The sequence below is a fragment of the Mus pahari genome, chromosome 6 (genome assembly GCF_900095145.1).
Source record: "Mus pahari chromosome 6, PAHARI_EIJ_v1.1, whole genome shotgun sequence".
Lineage (NCBI taxonomy): Eukaryota > Metazoa > Chordata > Mammalia > Rodentia > Muridae > Mus > Mus pahari.
The window spans coordinates 50156826-50172240 of record NC_034595.1 but is presented as its reverse complement, the minus strand read 5'-3'; the positions used below and the strand labels follow the sequence as shown (position 1 = coordinate 50172240).

Genomic DNA, 15415 nt, shown 5'->3' with positions numbered 1-15415 from the left:
AGGTAAATGTTCTTAAAGAGGAAACACAAAAATCCTTTAAAGAATTACAGGAAAAACTGGACAAGAAGATCCACTCGGGGACTGTGAACCAGGTGGTGGCGGCGCCCATCCTCTGCCTCTTCTGGTTGCTCTTCTTCTCCACCATGCGCACGGGGTTCCTAGCCCCCATGTCTATGTTCACTTTCGTCGTTCTGGTAATCACCATCGTCATCTGCCTCTGCCACGTCTGCTTTGGACACTTCAAATACCTCAGTGCCCACAACTACAAGATTGAACACACAGAGACAGATTCTGTGAGCTCCAGAAATAATGGACGGCCCCCCACCACTGGCACTGTCCCCAAATCTGCGAAATACATTGCTCAGGTGCTGCAGGACTCAGAGGGGGACGGGGACGGAGATGGGGCTCCTGGGAGCTCAGGCAATGAGCCCCCGTCATCCTCCTCCCAAGACGAGGAGTTGCTGATGCCTCCTGATGGCCTCACGGACACAGACTTCCAGTCATGCGAGGACAGCCTCATGGAGAATGAGATTCACCAGTAAGGGGTGGGAGGGGCCCTGGAGGCCACGCCCTGCCCCTCCCCCCACCCCCCACGGACACTAAAAAAAAAAAAAAAGCTAATAATTTATTAGAACTAAAGCCCCCTCCTCCTACCCCATCCGCTGCTTTCATTAAGCTATTTAAACCTGGGGATTTCACCACTCTCTCCCACCGTGGAGGGAGAGAGGGAGGACAGCCCCGAGCAGGCCCCAGGGCAAAGAGGGGTGTGGAGGGAATTCCCCCAGATCAGCCTCACCACCCAGTAGTGTGGCCAGGAAAGGGTTAATGAGAGTCAAGGTGGGTACCTGGAACCATGGCTGGAGGCCTGGGGAAATTAAGATCAGGAGTTGTTAACCAGTCTCTTTCCTCCCTGTCACTGCCCCTGGATCTGGGCCTCCAGGGACCTGGAACCTGCAGCCCTCTGGGATGCAGGAGAAGGGAGGGGTGCACAGTGTGTGTGGGGGAAGAGTCAGGCCCAAGCCAGGGGGTTGACCACGGGGGAGGGGGGGATGGCTGACACTGGAAAATGGGGTTTTGCACTGGGTTTGATTTTTTTGTTTTTGTTTTTGTTTTCATTTAAAATAAAAACAAAAGCTGTGAGAAAAAAAAAAAAAAAGAATTACAGGAAAACACAACCAAACAGGTGATGGAATTGAACAAAACCATCCAAGACCTAAAAAGGGAAGTAGAAGGAATAAAGAAAACACAAAGTGAGACAACTCTGGAAATAGAAATCCTAGGAAAGAAATCAGGAACCATAGATGCAAGCATCAGCAACAGAATACAAGAGACGGAAGAGAGAATCTCAGGTGCAGAAGATTCCATAGAGAACATGGGCACAACAATCAAAGAAAATGGAAAATGCAAAAGATCCTAACTCAAAACATCCAGGAAATCCAGGACACAATGAGAAGATCAAACTTATGGATAATAGGAGTAGATGAGAATGAAGATTTTCAACTTAAAGGGCCAGCAAATATCTTTAACAAAATTATAGAAGAAAACTTCCCAAACCTTAAGAAAGAGATGTCCATGAACATACAAGAAGCCTACAGGACTCCAAATAGACGGGACCAGAAAAGAAATTCCTCCCAACACATAATAAACAAAAGAACAAATGCACTAAATAAAGATAGAATATTGAAAGCAGCAAGGGAAAAGGGCCAAGTAACATATAAAGGCAGGCCTATTAGAATTACACCAGACTTCTCACCAGAGACTATGAAAACCAGAAGATCCTGGACAGATGTTATACAGACCCTAAGAGAACACAAATGCCAGCCCAGGCTACTATACCCAGCAAAACTCTCAATTACCATAGATGGAGAAACTAAAGTATTCCATGATAAAACCAAATTCACACAATATCTATCCACGAATCCAGCCCTTCAAAGGATAATAAAGGGAAAGCATCAACACAAGGACGGAAACTCCNTCCTAGATAAAACAAGAAAGTAATCCTTCAACAAACCTAAAAGAAGACAGCCACAAGAACAGAATCCCAACTTCNACAATAAAAATAACAGGAAGCAATTATTTTTCTTTAATTTCTCTTAACATCAATGGACTCAATTCACCAATACAAAGACATAGACTAATAGACTGGCTACACAAACAGGACCCAACATTTTGCTGCTTACAGGAAACTTACCTCAGGGAAAAAGACAGACACTATCTCAGAGTGAAAGGCTGGAAAACAATTTTCCAAGCAAATGGTCCGAAGAAACAAGCTGGAGTAGCCATTCTAATATCAAATAAAATTGACTTCCAACCCAAAGTTATCAAAAAAGACAAGGAGGGGCACTTCATACTCATCAAAGGTAAAATCTACCAAGAGGAACTCTCAATTCTGAATATCTATGCTCCAAATACAAGAGCAGCCACGTTCATTAAAGAAACTTTAGTAAAGCTCAAAGCACACATTGCACCTTACACAATAATAGTGGGAGACTAACACCCCGCTCTCATCAATGGACAGATCCTGGAAACAGAAACTAAACAGAGACATATGGACAGTAACAGAAGTTATGAAACAAATGGATTTAATAGGTATCCGAACATTTTATCCTAAAACAAAAGGATATACCTTCTTGTCAGCACCACATGGTACGTGCTCCAAAATTGACCATATAATTGGTCACAAAACAGGCCTCCACAGATACAAAAATATTGAAATTATCCCATGCATCCTATCAGATCAGTATGGACTAAGGCTGATCTTCAACAACAGCATAAATACAACATAAATACAGCATAAAGACAACACTCATGTGGAAATTGAACAACACTCTTCTCAATGATAACTTGGTCAAGGATGAAATAAAGAAATTAAAGACTTTTTAGAGTTCAATGAAAATGAAGCCACAACATACACAAACTTATGGGACACAATGAAGGCAATCCTAAGAGGAAAACTCATAACCCTGAGTGCCTCCAAAAGGAAACTAGAGAGAGCATATACTAGCAACCTGACAGCATACCTAGAAGCCCTAGAACTAAAGGAAGCAAATTCACCCAAGAGTAGTAGATGGCAGGAAATAATCAAACTTAGGGCTGAAATCAACCAAGTGGAAACAAAAAGAATTATTCAAAGAATCAACCAAACCAGGAGCTGGTTCTTTGAGAAAATCAACTAGATAAATAAACCCTTAGCCAGGCTCACTAGAGGGCACAGAGACAGTATTCTAATTAACAAATTCAGAAATGAAAAAGGAGACATAACAAAGATCCTTAGGAAATCCAAAACATCATCAGATCCTACTACAAAAGGCTATACTCAACAAAACAGGAAAACCTGGATGAAATAGACAACTTCCTAGACAGATACCAGGTACCAAAGTTAAAACAGGGTCAGAATAACGATCTAAACAGTCATTTCCGCTAAAGAAATAGAAGCTGTCATTAATAGTCTCGCAACCAAAAAAAGCCCAGGACCAGATGGGTTTAGTGCAGAGTTCTATCAGACTTTCAAAGAAGACCTAATTCCAACTCTCCTCAAAGTATTCCACAAAATAGAAACAGAAGGTCCTCTACCCAATTCATTCTATGANGNCACAATTACTCTGATACCTAAACCACACAAAGATCCAACAAAGAAAGAGAACTTCAGACCAATTTCCCTNATGAATATNGATGCAAAAATACTCAATAAAATCCTCGCAAACNGAATCCAAGAACACATCAAAATGATCATCCATCATGACCAAGTAGGCTTCATCCCAGGGTTGCAAGTATGGTTTAATATAAGAAAATCCATCAATGTAATCCCCTACATAAACAAACTCAAAGACAAAAACCACATGATCATCTCGTTAGATGCTGAGAAAGCATTTGACAAAATCCAACACCCCTTCATGATAAAAGTCTTGGAAAGATNNGGAATTCAAGGCCCCTACCTAGACATAAAAAAAGCAATCTACAGCAAACCAGTAGCCAACATCAAAGTAAATGGAGAGAAACTCTTGCAAACTTTATAAGCCCCAGTACAGGGGAATGCCAGGGCCAAGAAGTAGGAGTTGGTTGTGTAGGGGAGCAGGGGCGGGGGAGAGGGTATAGGGAACTTTCGGGATAGCATTTGAAATGTAAATAAAGAAAATATCTAATAAAAAAAGAAAAAAAGAAAGAAAAAATTATACGAACAATCAACAACAACAAAAAAGAGAACAATTGCTCTTGACTTTTTTTTATCAATAAATAATGAACGATCTTTTCTACCCTTGCTAAAAAACAAAACAAAACAAAACAAAACAGAAAAACAAAAACAAAAAAAATCCTTACTGTGTAGTTGAGGATGGCCTTGAGTTTTCTGATTCTTCTTCCTCCTGGTGCTGGGATCTCTGGGGTGCATCACCTCACCTGCTTTTTGCAGTTCTGATGGGGGAACCTAGAGCTCTATGCATGCCAGGCAAGCACTCCGCCAACAGAACTACACCCCAGCTCCAGACTTCCTCCTTTTGAGATGTACAAGTGAGAAGTATGTATTCTTAGCATTGTGCAGGGATTATTGTTCTCTGATTCTGGAGGGTTCCTCTCTCATACCTACATTAGCCTATTGGACCACTGCATTAGACTGTCACGGGGACTACTGACTTCATAGAGATTGAGCTCTTAGGTTTGGAAGTGGGAAGTCAAAGATCAAGACTGATCATAGTGATTTGTTTTCTAGCAAGTTTTTCCTTCTGGTTTATATAATAGCTGATTTCTTCCTGTTTCCTTACATGTCTTTCCACTATGTGTGCACAAGAAAAGTCTGTGATGTCTTCTTTGTATTTCTCTGTGTGTGCACTGAATGAGAAAACGAAATCAAAAGGAAAGGAAAGGACATGCACGTCCTAGGTATGGTGGAGGGGAGGTTTATTGTAGATGTGTGGGAGAGCATGGCCAGAGGCAGACACATTTGGGACAGTGCAGAGTGGTAATGACCCTGAACCATGTGGGGAGAAGGGAAGCGGAAGGGGGAGAGGAGAGCCAACCAGGTACGTACAGCAGCTAGGAGGCCAGAGTACAAATGGAGCAAGAGAGAGGGCAAGCAACCAGATGCCTGGATTATAGAGGGAAGAACCTTTGGGGGAGTGCAGCCCAGGGTAGAGGGTGGGGTATGCCAGCCTGGTAGGACTAAGGGATGCTGTGCAAACCTGGAGGCCAGGTCTGCTTTGAAATTTTAAATAGGCATTTAGCTACTTGTCCTGGCTTTGAAACTTAATTTGCACGGGTTTGGAGGCCAGAGATTGATGTTGATCTCTTCCTCTACTGTCCACTTAAAAACTATAATTTATTTAATTTCATGTATATAGGAGTTTTGTTTGCATGCATGCCTGTTCACCATGTATATGCAGTGTCCATGGAAGCCAGAAGGTGGCATTGGATCATCTGGAACTACAGTTGCAGATGCTGTTGGGAATTTAACCTGGGTCCCCTGCAAGAACAACTGTGCTCTTAACTACTGAGCCATTTCTCCAGTATCCATCCAGTTTGTTGTTTGTGGCAGTATTTCTCACTGACCCTGGAGCTCTCTGGTTCAGCAAGAGCCCCTCGCTCTAGGGTTTCTGTCACAGCATGGACTATAGACACATCCCTCCATGCCTGGCTGTGTCTGTGGGATCCAACTCAGGTCTTTATGCTTGTGCCAAAGGTACACTTCAGTCTTCTTCCTCCTTTGGTAGGGACTCCAGTTTATTAGACTAGTGTCCCATCCTTAGTATGTGAACCTTGATTTCTCCACTAATCAGACAGACCCTGTTTTTAATGGATATTTTCAGCTTACAGACTTCATATAAGAGTTTTAGGACATCTTTCTGCCCACAGTAGTATTTATTCATGGACAGTCACCTCCTGTTCTTTCTTCTCTCTAGCCCCTGCCAACACTAGCTTGCTTTCTGCTTCTGTCTGTTCATCTGTCTGCTTATATCTTGTAAATATAATTATAAACTATATGCATAAGTTTTGGAGTGGCTTCTTCACACAACATGTTTTTATGGCTTATCAAGATTCTAGCATATATCAAAGTTTATTACTATATACAGCCAAGTGATATTCCACTGAATCAGTATGTTACTTCTTAAACTGTTTGTCAGTTGATGAACATATGGGGGTACTTCTATTTTTTTAAAAAAAAGAACAGCTTTATTTGATTCAACTTCCATATCATATAGTTATCCAGTGTATAGCCAGTGTACAGTTTACTAATGAATTTGCCCATTGTACAATTCAGTGTTTCGTTATAGTGACAGGCGTGTGCAACTTTTCTCAGTGGCTATTAGAGCACTTTCATCATCCCCTGCTTCTGTCTGTCTGTTCAACTGTCTGTCTGTTCGACTGTCCCTGTTCCACCTTTGCATGTGTGCATATGACAAAAGGAAGCTTTACTTAGATTTATGAAAAACAAAACAGTGACGTTTCTATCTTTGTGTACAGAAAGTTTGCTTTAACACAGCATAACATCACCATCCCCAAACAAAGATATTTATTCCCTCTCTGATTGCTTCCTGTCTTTCTACTTCCTTCTTTTCCTTTCCTTTTCTTTGGCTTTGTACTGTTCTCCCCTTCCCTCTCTTTCTCCTCCTTTCTGGTACTGGAGATTGAACATAGGGCCTCACGCATGGCAGGCACATTCTGTGCCACTGAGCTGCTCCAGTGGCCTGAATCAGTACACATGCTTCATTAAAATGTCACCTGGTTTTCCATCCAAAGTCACAAGTGTAAAAGATAACAGTAGGAGGAGTAGAAAGTATGAACTACACTTACACTTGACAGTGTATTGATACATCCAGTGGAGTAGTGGGTCCCAACGCCGTGGTGGGTCAACGACCCTTTCACAGGGGTTACCTACAATCAATAGAAAACACAGATAAAATTACATTACTTTTCATAACAGTAGCAAATAGTTATGAAGTAGAAAATAATTTTATGGTTGGGGTCACCACAACTTGAGGAACTGTTTTAAAGGGTCACAGCATTAGGAAGGCCAAGAGCCGCTGCCTTAGAGGATATTCATATGGTTAATAAATATATGTGTATATGGAAAAATGTATTGTAGTGTCACTGACAGGCCAGTTAATGGCTGACAAGTACTGAAAGGGTCCCCGAGATCCCTCTCTGCTTAGCATCTGTTTGCTTTGCTAGGGAAGCATTAGCTGGAAGTTAAGGGAGAAGAATGAAGTCCTGTGCAGTACTCATTTCTCTCTCGGAGGCCACAGAATCTCTGTCAAGGCCTCTATCCTGTCTCTTGCTTACCACCTCCTCAGTCTTGAGTTGGTGATTCCCACTGTTGCTTGTCTGAGCATATACACTGCTGTTTTCAGATTCTGTGCAAATCTTCTTGAATGACTCTTCATGGGAGCATGTCTCTTCTCTCTGAAGGACTGATCCTGACTTCGAACTGGAAACAAGTGCTGGGGAGCAGGTTATTGTCCCTCCATAGCACTGAGCACGGTTTCCTTGGCAGTTCTTGTGGTTGGAGCTGTCCTGGATGTGGTAGGATGCTCAGCCACATTGTAGACTTGCTTGTCAATATGGTAATATTCCTGCAGTGGAAATAATCAAGAGTTCTGCAGCCGTGGTCAGGTGCAGCAGTGTCTTTGTCTGAGACTCCACTGTGCTGTTGTTTTAGTCAACTTCTTGTTACATATGCTTTGAGTCAGTAAATATATACATTAGTTCTGGTTCTGGGAAGTGAATTAAACATCTCAAGTATGAACTTTTAAAATTCATTTGACATTTTCACAAAATGGGGATTATGATACTAGTGTTAAAGTGATAAGATTAATATTTAAGATATGGAAAATTTCCCATTAAATATTGAGCTAAAAAAAGCAGATTACTAAATAGTATCACACTCTTTGTTTAAAGAACAATTTTCACATGTTCATTTTACATGACAGAAGCCTGGGTAGATGAGCACCCAACTTCACCTTAGCTCTTTCTGCATGGTGGGGTTCCAAATGACTTTGCTTTTCCCTGAATATTTTAAATGTATTTAAATTTTATGGGGTGTGTAGTATTTGATTTATAATCCAGAAAAGAAGATATTTGAAAACTTTATTTCAAAGTGGACACACCTAAGTAAACAACCTAATTACAGGTTGTAACATAAATAGTGCCACAAAATTGATAGAAGTTTTAGGTTTAATTATCACTGAAAAAATAAGGCGAGCTATTGTCTTAGTTAGGGTTTCCATTGCTGTGAAGAGACACCAAGGCAACTCTTATAAAGGACAACATTTAGTTGGGGCTGGCTTACAGATTCTCAGGTTCAGTCCATTATCATCATGGCAGGAACATGGCAGCATCCAGGCAGGCAAGGCGCTGGAGGAGCTGAGAGTTCTACATCTTGATCTGAAGACAGAAAGAGGACTGGCATCCTCAGGCAGCTCGGAGGAGGGTCTCAAATCCCACCCCTGCAGTGACACACTTCTCCAACAAGGCCACACCAGCAAGGCCATACATCCTAATTGTGTCACTCTCTGGACCAAGTATGTTCAAACCCATGAGTCTGTGGGAGCCGAGCGTATTCACACCACTGCATTTATACAGAGAAGTGTAACTGTGGGCTGTTCACCCATGCCCCAGTTCCCAAATAACTACTTGGAGGCATATCATTTATGAGTAAATGCCTAGGCCATAAGCTAGGCTTGTTCCGCAACTATTACTTATTACTTACATTAACCTGTTCTTACTATTACTTATATTACTATGTCTGCCATATCACTACTTACCTGTCCTCAGTTTCATATGTCCATATGTCTGACTCCTCTGAGTCCAGGCCCTTTCCCCCACCTTTCCTCCCCTGTCCTCCCCCCCTCCCCTGTTTTGGTCTCAGACTGTCTATCTATAAGGATATAGACATGTGAGTACAGATGTCTGAAGAGGAAGTCAGCTTCCCCTGGAGCTGGAGTTAAAGTATAGCTGTTATACAGTACAGCTGTTATACAGTACAGCTGTTAGCTGCTGCCTGATGTTGGGAACTGAACTTGGATTCTCTGCAAGGCCACCAGTCCTAATTGATGAGCCATCGCTCTAACTCCAGTCTAACTTTCATATGTATTTTAAAGTTAATTTATCCTTTTTTTTTTCATAAAGGTTTGAGATTGAAATTGAGCCCATTTTTGCAAGTTTGGCTTTGTATGATGTCAGGGAGAAGAAAAAGGTAAGTCTCTGGGTTTGGGTGCAGTTGTCATAGTCACAAGTTTCAGAAGCCTGCTTACATGCTGCTTGTTTCATAAGATAAGCAAGTAGAGACTCCTCGAACATTGTTAACTGAAAAAGAAAACAGAAATTTAACTTTTCAAGACTAGTTAAATGTTTTCATCTTAATAGAAGATACTTTAGTTGAAATCTGGTTTTTGTTTTATTGAAAAAGTACCCAACTGGTACAACCACTCTGGAAATCAGTTTGGTGGTTCCTCAGAAAATTGGACATAGTACTACCTGAGCACCCAGCTATACCACTCCTGGGCATATACCCAGAAGATGCTCCAACATGTAGTAAGGACACATGCTCTACTATGTTCATAACAGCCTTATTTATAATAGCCAGGAGCTGGAAGCAACCCAGATGTCCTTCAACAGAGGAATGGATACAGAAAATGTGGTACATTTACACAATGGAGGACTACTTAGCTATTAAAAATGATGAATTCATGAAATTCTTAGGCAAATAGATAGAACTAGAAAATATCATCCTGAGTGAGGTATCCCAATCGCGAAGGAACACACATGGTATGCACTCACTGATAAGTGGATATTAGCCTAAAAGTTCCAAATAACCAGGATACAATTCACAGACCACGTGAAGCTCAAGAAGAAGTGTAGGTGCTTTAGTCCTTCTTAGAAGGAGAACAAAATACTCACAGGAGGAAATATGGAGATAAAGTGTTGAGCAGAGACTGAAGGAAGGAAAGGCCATCCAGAGACTGTCTCATCTGGTAATTCATCCCATATACAGTTACCAAACCCAGACATTATTGTGGATGCTAAGAAGTACATGCTGAAAAGAGCCTGAATATGGCTGTCTCCTGAGAGGCTCTGCAAGAGCCTTACAAATACAGAGGTGGATCTTCGCAGCCAACCATTGGACTGAGCGTGAGGTCCCCAATAGAGGAGTTAGATAAAGGACTCAAGTAGTTGAAGGTGTATGGAACCCCATAGGAAGAACAACAATATCAACCAACCAGACCCCCCAGAACTCCCAGGGACTAAGCCATCAACAAAGGAGTACATATGACTCTAGCTGCATACGTAGCAGAGGATGACCTTGTCATGCATCAGTGGGAGGAGAGGTCCTTGGTCCTATGAAGGCTCAAGCGGGGAGGTGGGAGTGTGTGGGTGGGTGGAGAAACACCCGCATAGAAGCAGGGGGTGGGGGGATGGGATAGGGTGTTTCTGGAGGGAGGGAAATCTGGAAAGGGGATAACATTGGAAATGTAAATAAAGAAATATCCAATAAAAACAAAAAAGGAAAAAGGAAAAAAAAAAGAAAGAAAACATCAAAAATAAAATTTAAAAATAAATATGACTAGTCATAGTTAAGATAGAAAAAAAAAAGAAGTCTCCAAAGCATTTCTTAAGAAATAGATATGCTAATGCAGGAAAGGGCATTGTATGAAAGCAGTATGTCAGAAAATAAACATGGTGATCACTGAAGTTTATCGATACAGTTTGGAACCTCTAATAGCCAATGCTGTGTTACATATGTTTAGGTGGTGTGACTGAAGGAGTGAGCCTAGCTTTACTGTGCTGTTCTTACGCTTTGTAGTTTTCAGTGGACATCAGACAGATTTCTTCTTGTTTGTTTGCTTTCTTCTCCCTCTCCTTCACCCCCCCCCTTCTCTCTATAGAGCGAGGGACAGAGCCCAGGGCTCTGAGCATTCGAGCCTGGGGCCCAGCACTCAGCCACATCTCTGAGAGCCCAGCATTTCTTCCTTTATCACACTAAGTCATTCTGTGGTAGAAATTTGAAAGTGCCTTCATTCCCAGCACATGACCTAGGATGGATTTCTTCAGGAATATGTGCTCTAGGAGCGTGTATTTGTACAATGCAAGCTGCTGAGATGTTACTAACACCAAGTTTTAAAATTCAGTTTGTAGTCCTTCATCTCAGTGGTGGTTGCCTTAACTGTACTTGTAACTAAGGAACTTGAGGTATGACTTCAGAAAATGTGTCCCATGTTATATTCCAGAGTAGCTTATGTAGTTTTTTGGCTTTGATGTAGATATGTAGATTGTCTTGGTGAAATACATAATCAATTATGAAATTTAATAAAGTGTTTTAGACTGTTTTATTATCTAATATTTTAAAGACTATATATATATATGATTTTTGTGCTTGTTAAATTTTGTATTGATGTGAAAATTTAATGTCTGAATGTATTTTTCAGATTTCAGAGAATTTTTATTTCGACCTTAATTCAGAGCAGATGAAGGGACTGTTACGGCCACATGTGCCCCCTGCTGCCATCACCACTCTGGCAAGATCAGCCATTTTTTCTATAACTTATCCTTCCCAAGATGTCTTTCTTGTGATAAAGGTGAGAACGTCTCTGGTGTGTGTTGATTGTTTGGTGTCTTCTGTCTTTGTCAGCACTGCAAACTTAGTAAGGACAACACCTCTCTTAAGTTTGTGCTTAATACTTTGCCGTACCACATTGGACATAGCTATAGTTATAACCTAACTTTTCCTGAATGGAAAGCAGTATTGATTATGTTTCTTCAAACAACAGTGGGTTTATCTTAAGGGACTGCCTCACTTGATTGTGGGAGTTGGCAGTTGCCCTGATTTTTTTTTAGGGCAAGCTGGTAAGAGCTGGATGTTATTGTAGTAGTGAGTCCAGGGTTCACACGGTAACAGACCGGAGACTCAGGCCTGATTTCTGTTATGGTTTCCTTCAGGAAAACTCAGTCTTGTTCATAAAACCCTTAGCTGATTGGATGAGGCCCACCCCCAAAGTAGAGACTGATCAACTCTCCTCAAGGATGACTGTTTTAACTGTTAATAATCTCTAAAAAATACTTTCACAGCAACATTTAGAGGAATGTTTGACCATATAACTGAGGACCCAGGTCTATGTAAATTAACCCTCATAGTTACTAAGCTAAACCATTGTCATAGATTGTTGACTGACAGAGTTTGACTGTCAACCAGTTCACCCCCAGAAATGCTGCCTGAGCGTAGAGGCTGATGGGTGGAAGCTTGAGGCCAGCTGACTACCTAGCAAGATCCTGTCTTTTAAAATGGAAACCAAAATGAAAATAACAACCACAAAACACCCCAAGTATAAAAGTAATTATAAATTCCAGACACTAGCCAGGCCTGGTAATAGAGGTCTGTGGTTCCAGTTTGGTAGGCTGAGGCAGAAGGAGTGCAGGTTCAAGGCTATATTGGGTTATAGAGTGAGTTTAAGGCTAGCCTGGGCTACTTTCTCAAAATAAAAGGTAAAATGAGGGTCAGGAACAGAGTCTAGTGTTCAGTGATGGAGCAGTTGTCTAGTGTAGACTTGGGGCCCTAAGTTCAGTCCCCAGCACTGAGAGATAAATTCAGATACCACAACTGTGCTATTGTAGACTGTGCTACTAGACTAATCGGGACCAGCAGATGGCTCTGCAGGTTTGACGTGCGCACTGCCCATCCCAGCTACCTGAGCTTGTTCCTGGACTCCACATGGTGGAAGAAGAGAACTGATGGTGTCAAGTTGTCCTCTGCCTTTCACATGGCTGCCATGGCATGCATGTGGGGCCATCTCCTCCGTAGACAAAAGAGATACTAAAAAAACAAATACTACTTGACTTTGGTTAAATTGACCTTGACTTGAGAGCAGTCTAAAATGTATTCCTTAGTCACATTATTTATATAAAATTATTATTAAGAGGTAATGAAAATTTTAATAAGATTATAAAGCAGATTTTCATAAAATGAGTCCTTTTTACCCACAGGAATAATGCCCCAATTTGTTGGATGCATTCCTATGAATTAAGGTTAAAATTAGTTTTAGTTTCAGTAAATAGTCCTGGAGAAATTCACTTCAGAAAATCCTCTTAAATGAGGTGAGGTCTGCAGGCTAGGGTAATAGTTAGATGCACCTTTAGTCACATCTTAGCCCCAACACGGCAGGGGCAGGTGCGTCTAGTAGTTTGAGTTCAGCCCAGTCTACATAGTAAGTTCCAGGATAGCAAGGACTACATATTGAGACTCTGCCTTCAAGTACCCAAATTTTAATATTATTATTATGATTTAAGATACAACATATCAATAAATAGAATAATATAGATTATTATCTTACAAATATGTATAAATAAGAAATAAAGTTAATTTTATACTTGGAGAATGGTAAGTTATAAGCTAGATTATTTTGAAAGAAATGACCCTGTATGGCAAAGATGTATGGAATATAGGCTGCTGGGAAATGAAATGATTTGGTTGTCAATAGGGAAGTAAGTGGCTTTTAAGATTAGGAATAAAATGCCGGGCATGGTGGCACACGCCTTTAATCCCAGCACTTGGGAGGCAGAGGCAGGTGGATTTCTGAGTTCTAGGCCAGCCTGGTCTACAAAGTGAGTTCCAGGACAGCCAGGGCTACACAGAGAAATCCTGTCTCGAAAAACCAAAAAAGAAAAAAGAAAAAGATTAGGAATAAAAATATTGAATGTAAATATTCCGTATAAAGAAATAGTTATATCATGTTAAACTTGAATGATGCAATATCATAATTTGAAAAATTATGTTATGTAACAAATGTGAGATTATTTATTTAGTGAAAAATAAATATATATATTATAATTCATAAAATATAAACAAATGTATGTGTGTATGCATGCACATATACATATATACATGCCATCTCAAACCTCTGCTGTTACATTTTAAAAAGAATTAATTTTGGAGGTTTTCTCTAGTCATGATCTCTCCCTCTCTTTCCTTCTCCTTCTCTCTCTTTCCCTTCCCCCACCCCTCTCTTCCCAAGAAGAAGAATACCATTTGACCATTTGATATATAGGTTCAATACATCATTATCATTTCTTTTTTGTTTTTAAGATTTATTAATATCTTATGAATACAGCGTTCTGCCTGCATGTATGCCTGCAGGCCAGAAGAGGGTGTCAGATCTCATTATTTGTGGTTGTGAGCAACCATGTGGTTGCTAGGAATTGAATTCAGGACCTTGGGAAGAGCAGCCAGTGCTCTTAACCTCTGAGCCATTTTTCCAGCCCTGATTATCATTTCCTGAGAGAAAATTTCCTTAGCACTTGTATTGGATACTTAACTGCTATACAAGAACAAAAGGAGGGTATCCCAGTAGGCTGTAGTAAAAAGCCTTTATTCATAGCTCTGTTACAGTGTCTGTGTATTTATTTATACATCTGATTTGTGTGTTGGCCAGCCAATCTGGGCTATACTGTTTTCAGATGGTTGTGTTTATGTGTATGTAGGTTGTCTGGATTCTGTCAATTTAGCCAGAGATGGAGATGTTCTCTGTGTGTCATTTTTAGCAGTAAAATCTTGATCTTTGTAGACTTACCAAAGAGTAGTATTTCATGGTATGAATTATGACAACTTATCCATTATACTAGCTGGGGGCGTGTTGTTTCATTGAAGTTTGTGTATTTCATTGTTAATTCAGTGAACATTTGCAGTCTGTTAGGAAGATATCTGAACTCATTCTCTGCTAAATCTTCTGAGGAATTGAAGTGTGATATACCCAGTTGAGACTTTCTTGGAGAAAACTGATTTTTTTCTGCCCGAAGGTATCAGTTGCAGAAATATCTTGGTTAAGGGTTGGACCCCATGCTCATTTCCCACCTCAGTGCTGAGACCCCATCTGCTTTGCATTTGTGCAGGCCCTGTGTGTGTGGTCCCAGTCACTGAGTGCATGTGCATCAGTCCTGCTACATTTGAAAGAAACTGTTTCTTTGGAATCATCCACCATCTTTGAGAGCTCATATATTCTTTTTCCCTCTTATACCTTGGGCCTTGAGGGGAGTAGTATGATAAAATCAGTTCTTAATGCTTGTATAAGAAGCCCTTCACAAACTGAACCAGTTCCTCAGCCCTATTTGAAAAAGAGGGGAAATTTAAAATTTCATAGGAATGTGAGATATTTTAAAGTAATATGGGAATTGAAAAAGACTGGTCTATTTAGCCACTTAAGACTATTATTATCTTAATAATAGTCACTTAATGTTCTAACAGTTCAGATCTCAACACCCCTATCAAGTGGTTCAACTAGCTCCAGGGCATCTAATGCCTTCTGACTTCCATGGGCACCTACATGTGGTGTCTTAATTTGCTTTGTATTGTAGTGACCATGATTAAAAGTAGTTAGGGAAATAAATGATCTAAAAAGTATTTTTAATAGTGGTAAAATTACAATTTATAATCTTAACC

General features: G+C 40.6%; 1 protein-coding gene across 7 annotated transcripts in view; it reads left to right on the top strand.

The window, feature by feature from the left end:
* Dock7 (dedicator of cytokinesis 7) overlaps positions 1–15415 on the top strand; it is a 205822-nt gene that overhangs the window by 49766 nt on the left and 140641 nt on the right. For all 7 annotated transcript variants that reach the window (XM_029540156.1, XM_029540154.1, XM_029540155.1 and 4 more), the window contains exons 8-9: positions 9118–9184; positions 11415–11564. In XM_029540156.1, coding sequence (XP_029396016.1) covers positions 9118–9184; positions 11415–11564 — 217 coding nt within the window. The remainder of the gene's footprint in view (positions 1–9117; positions 9185–11414; positions 11565–15415) is intronic.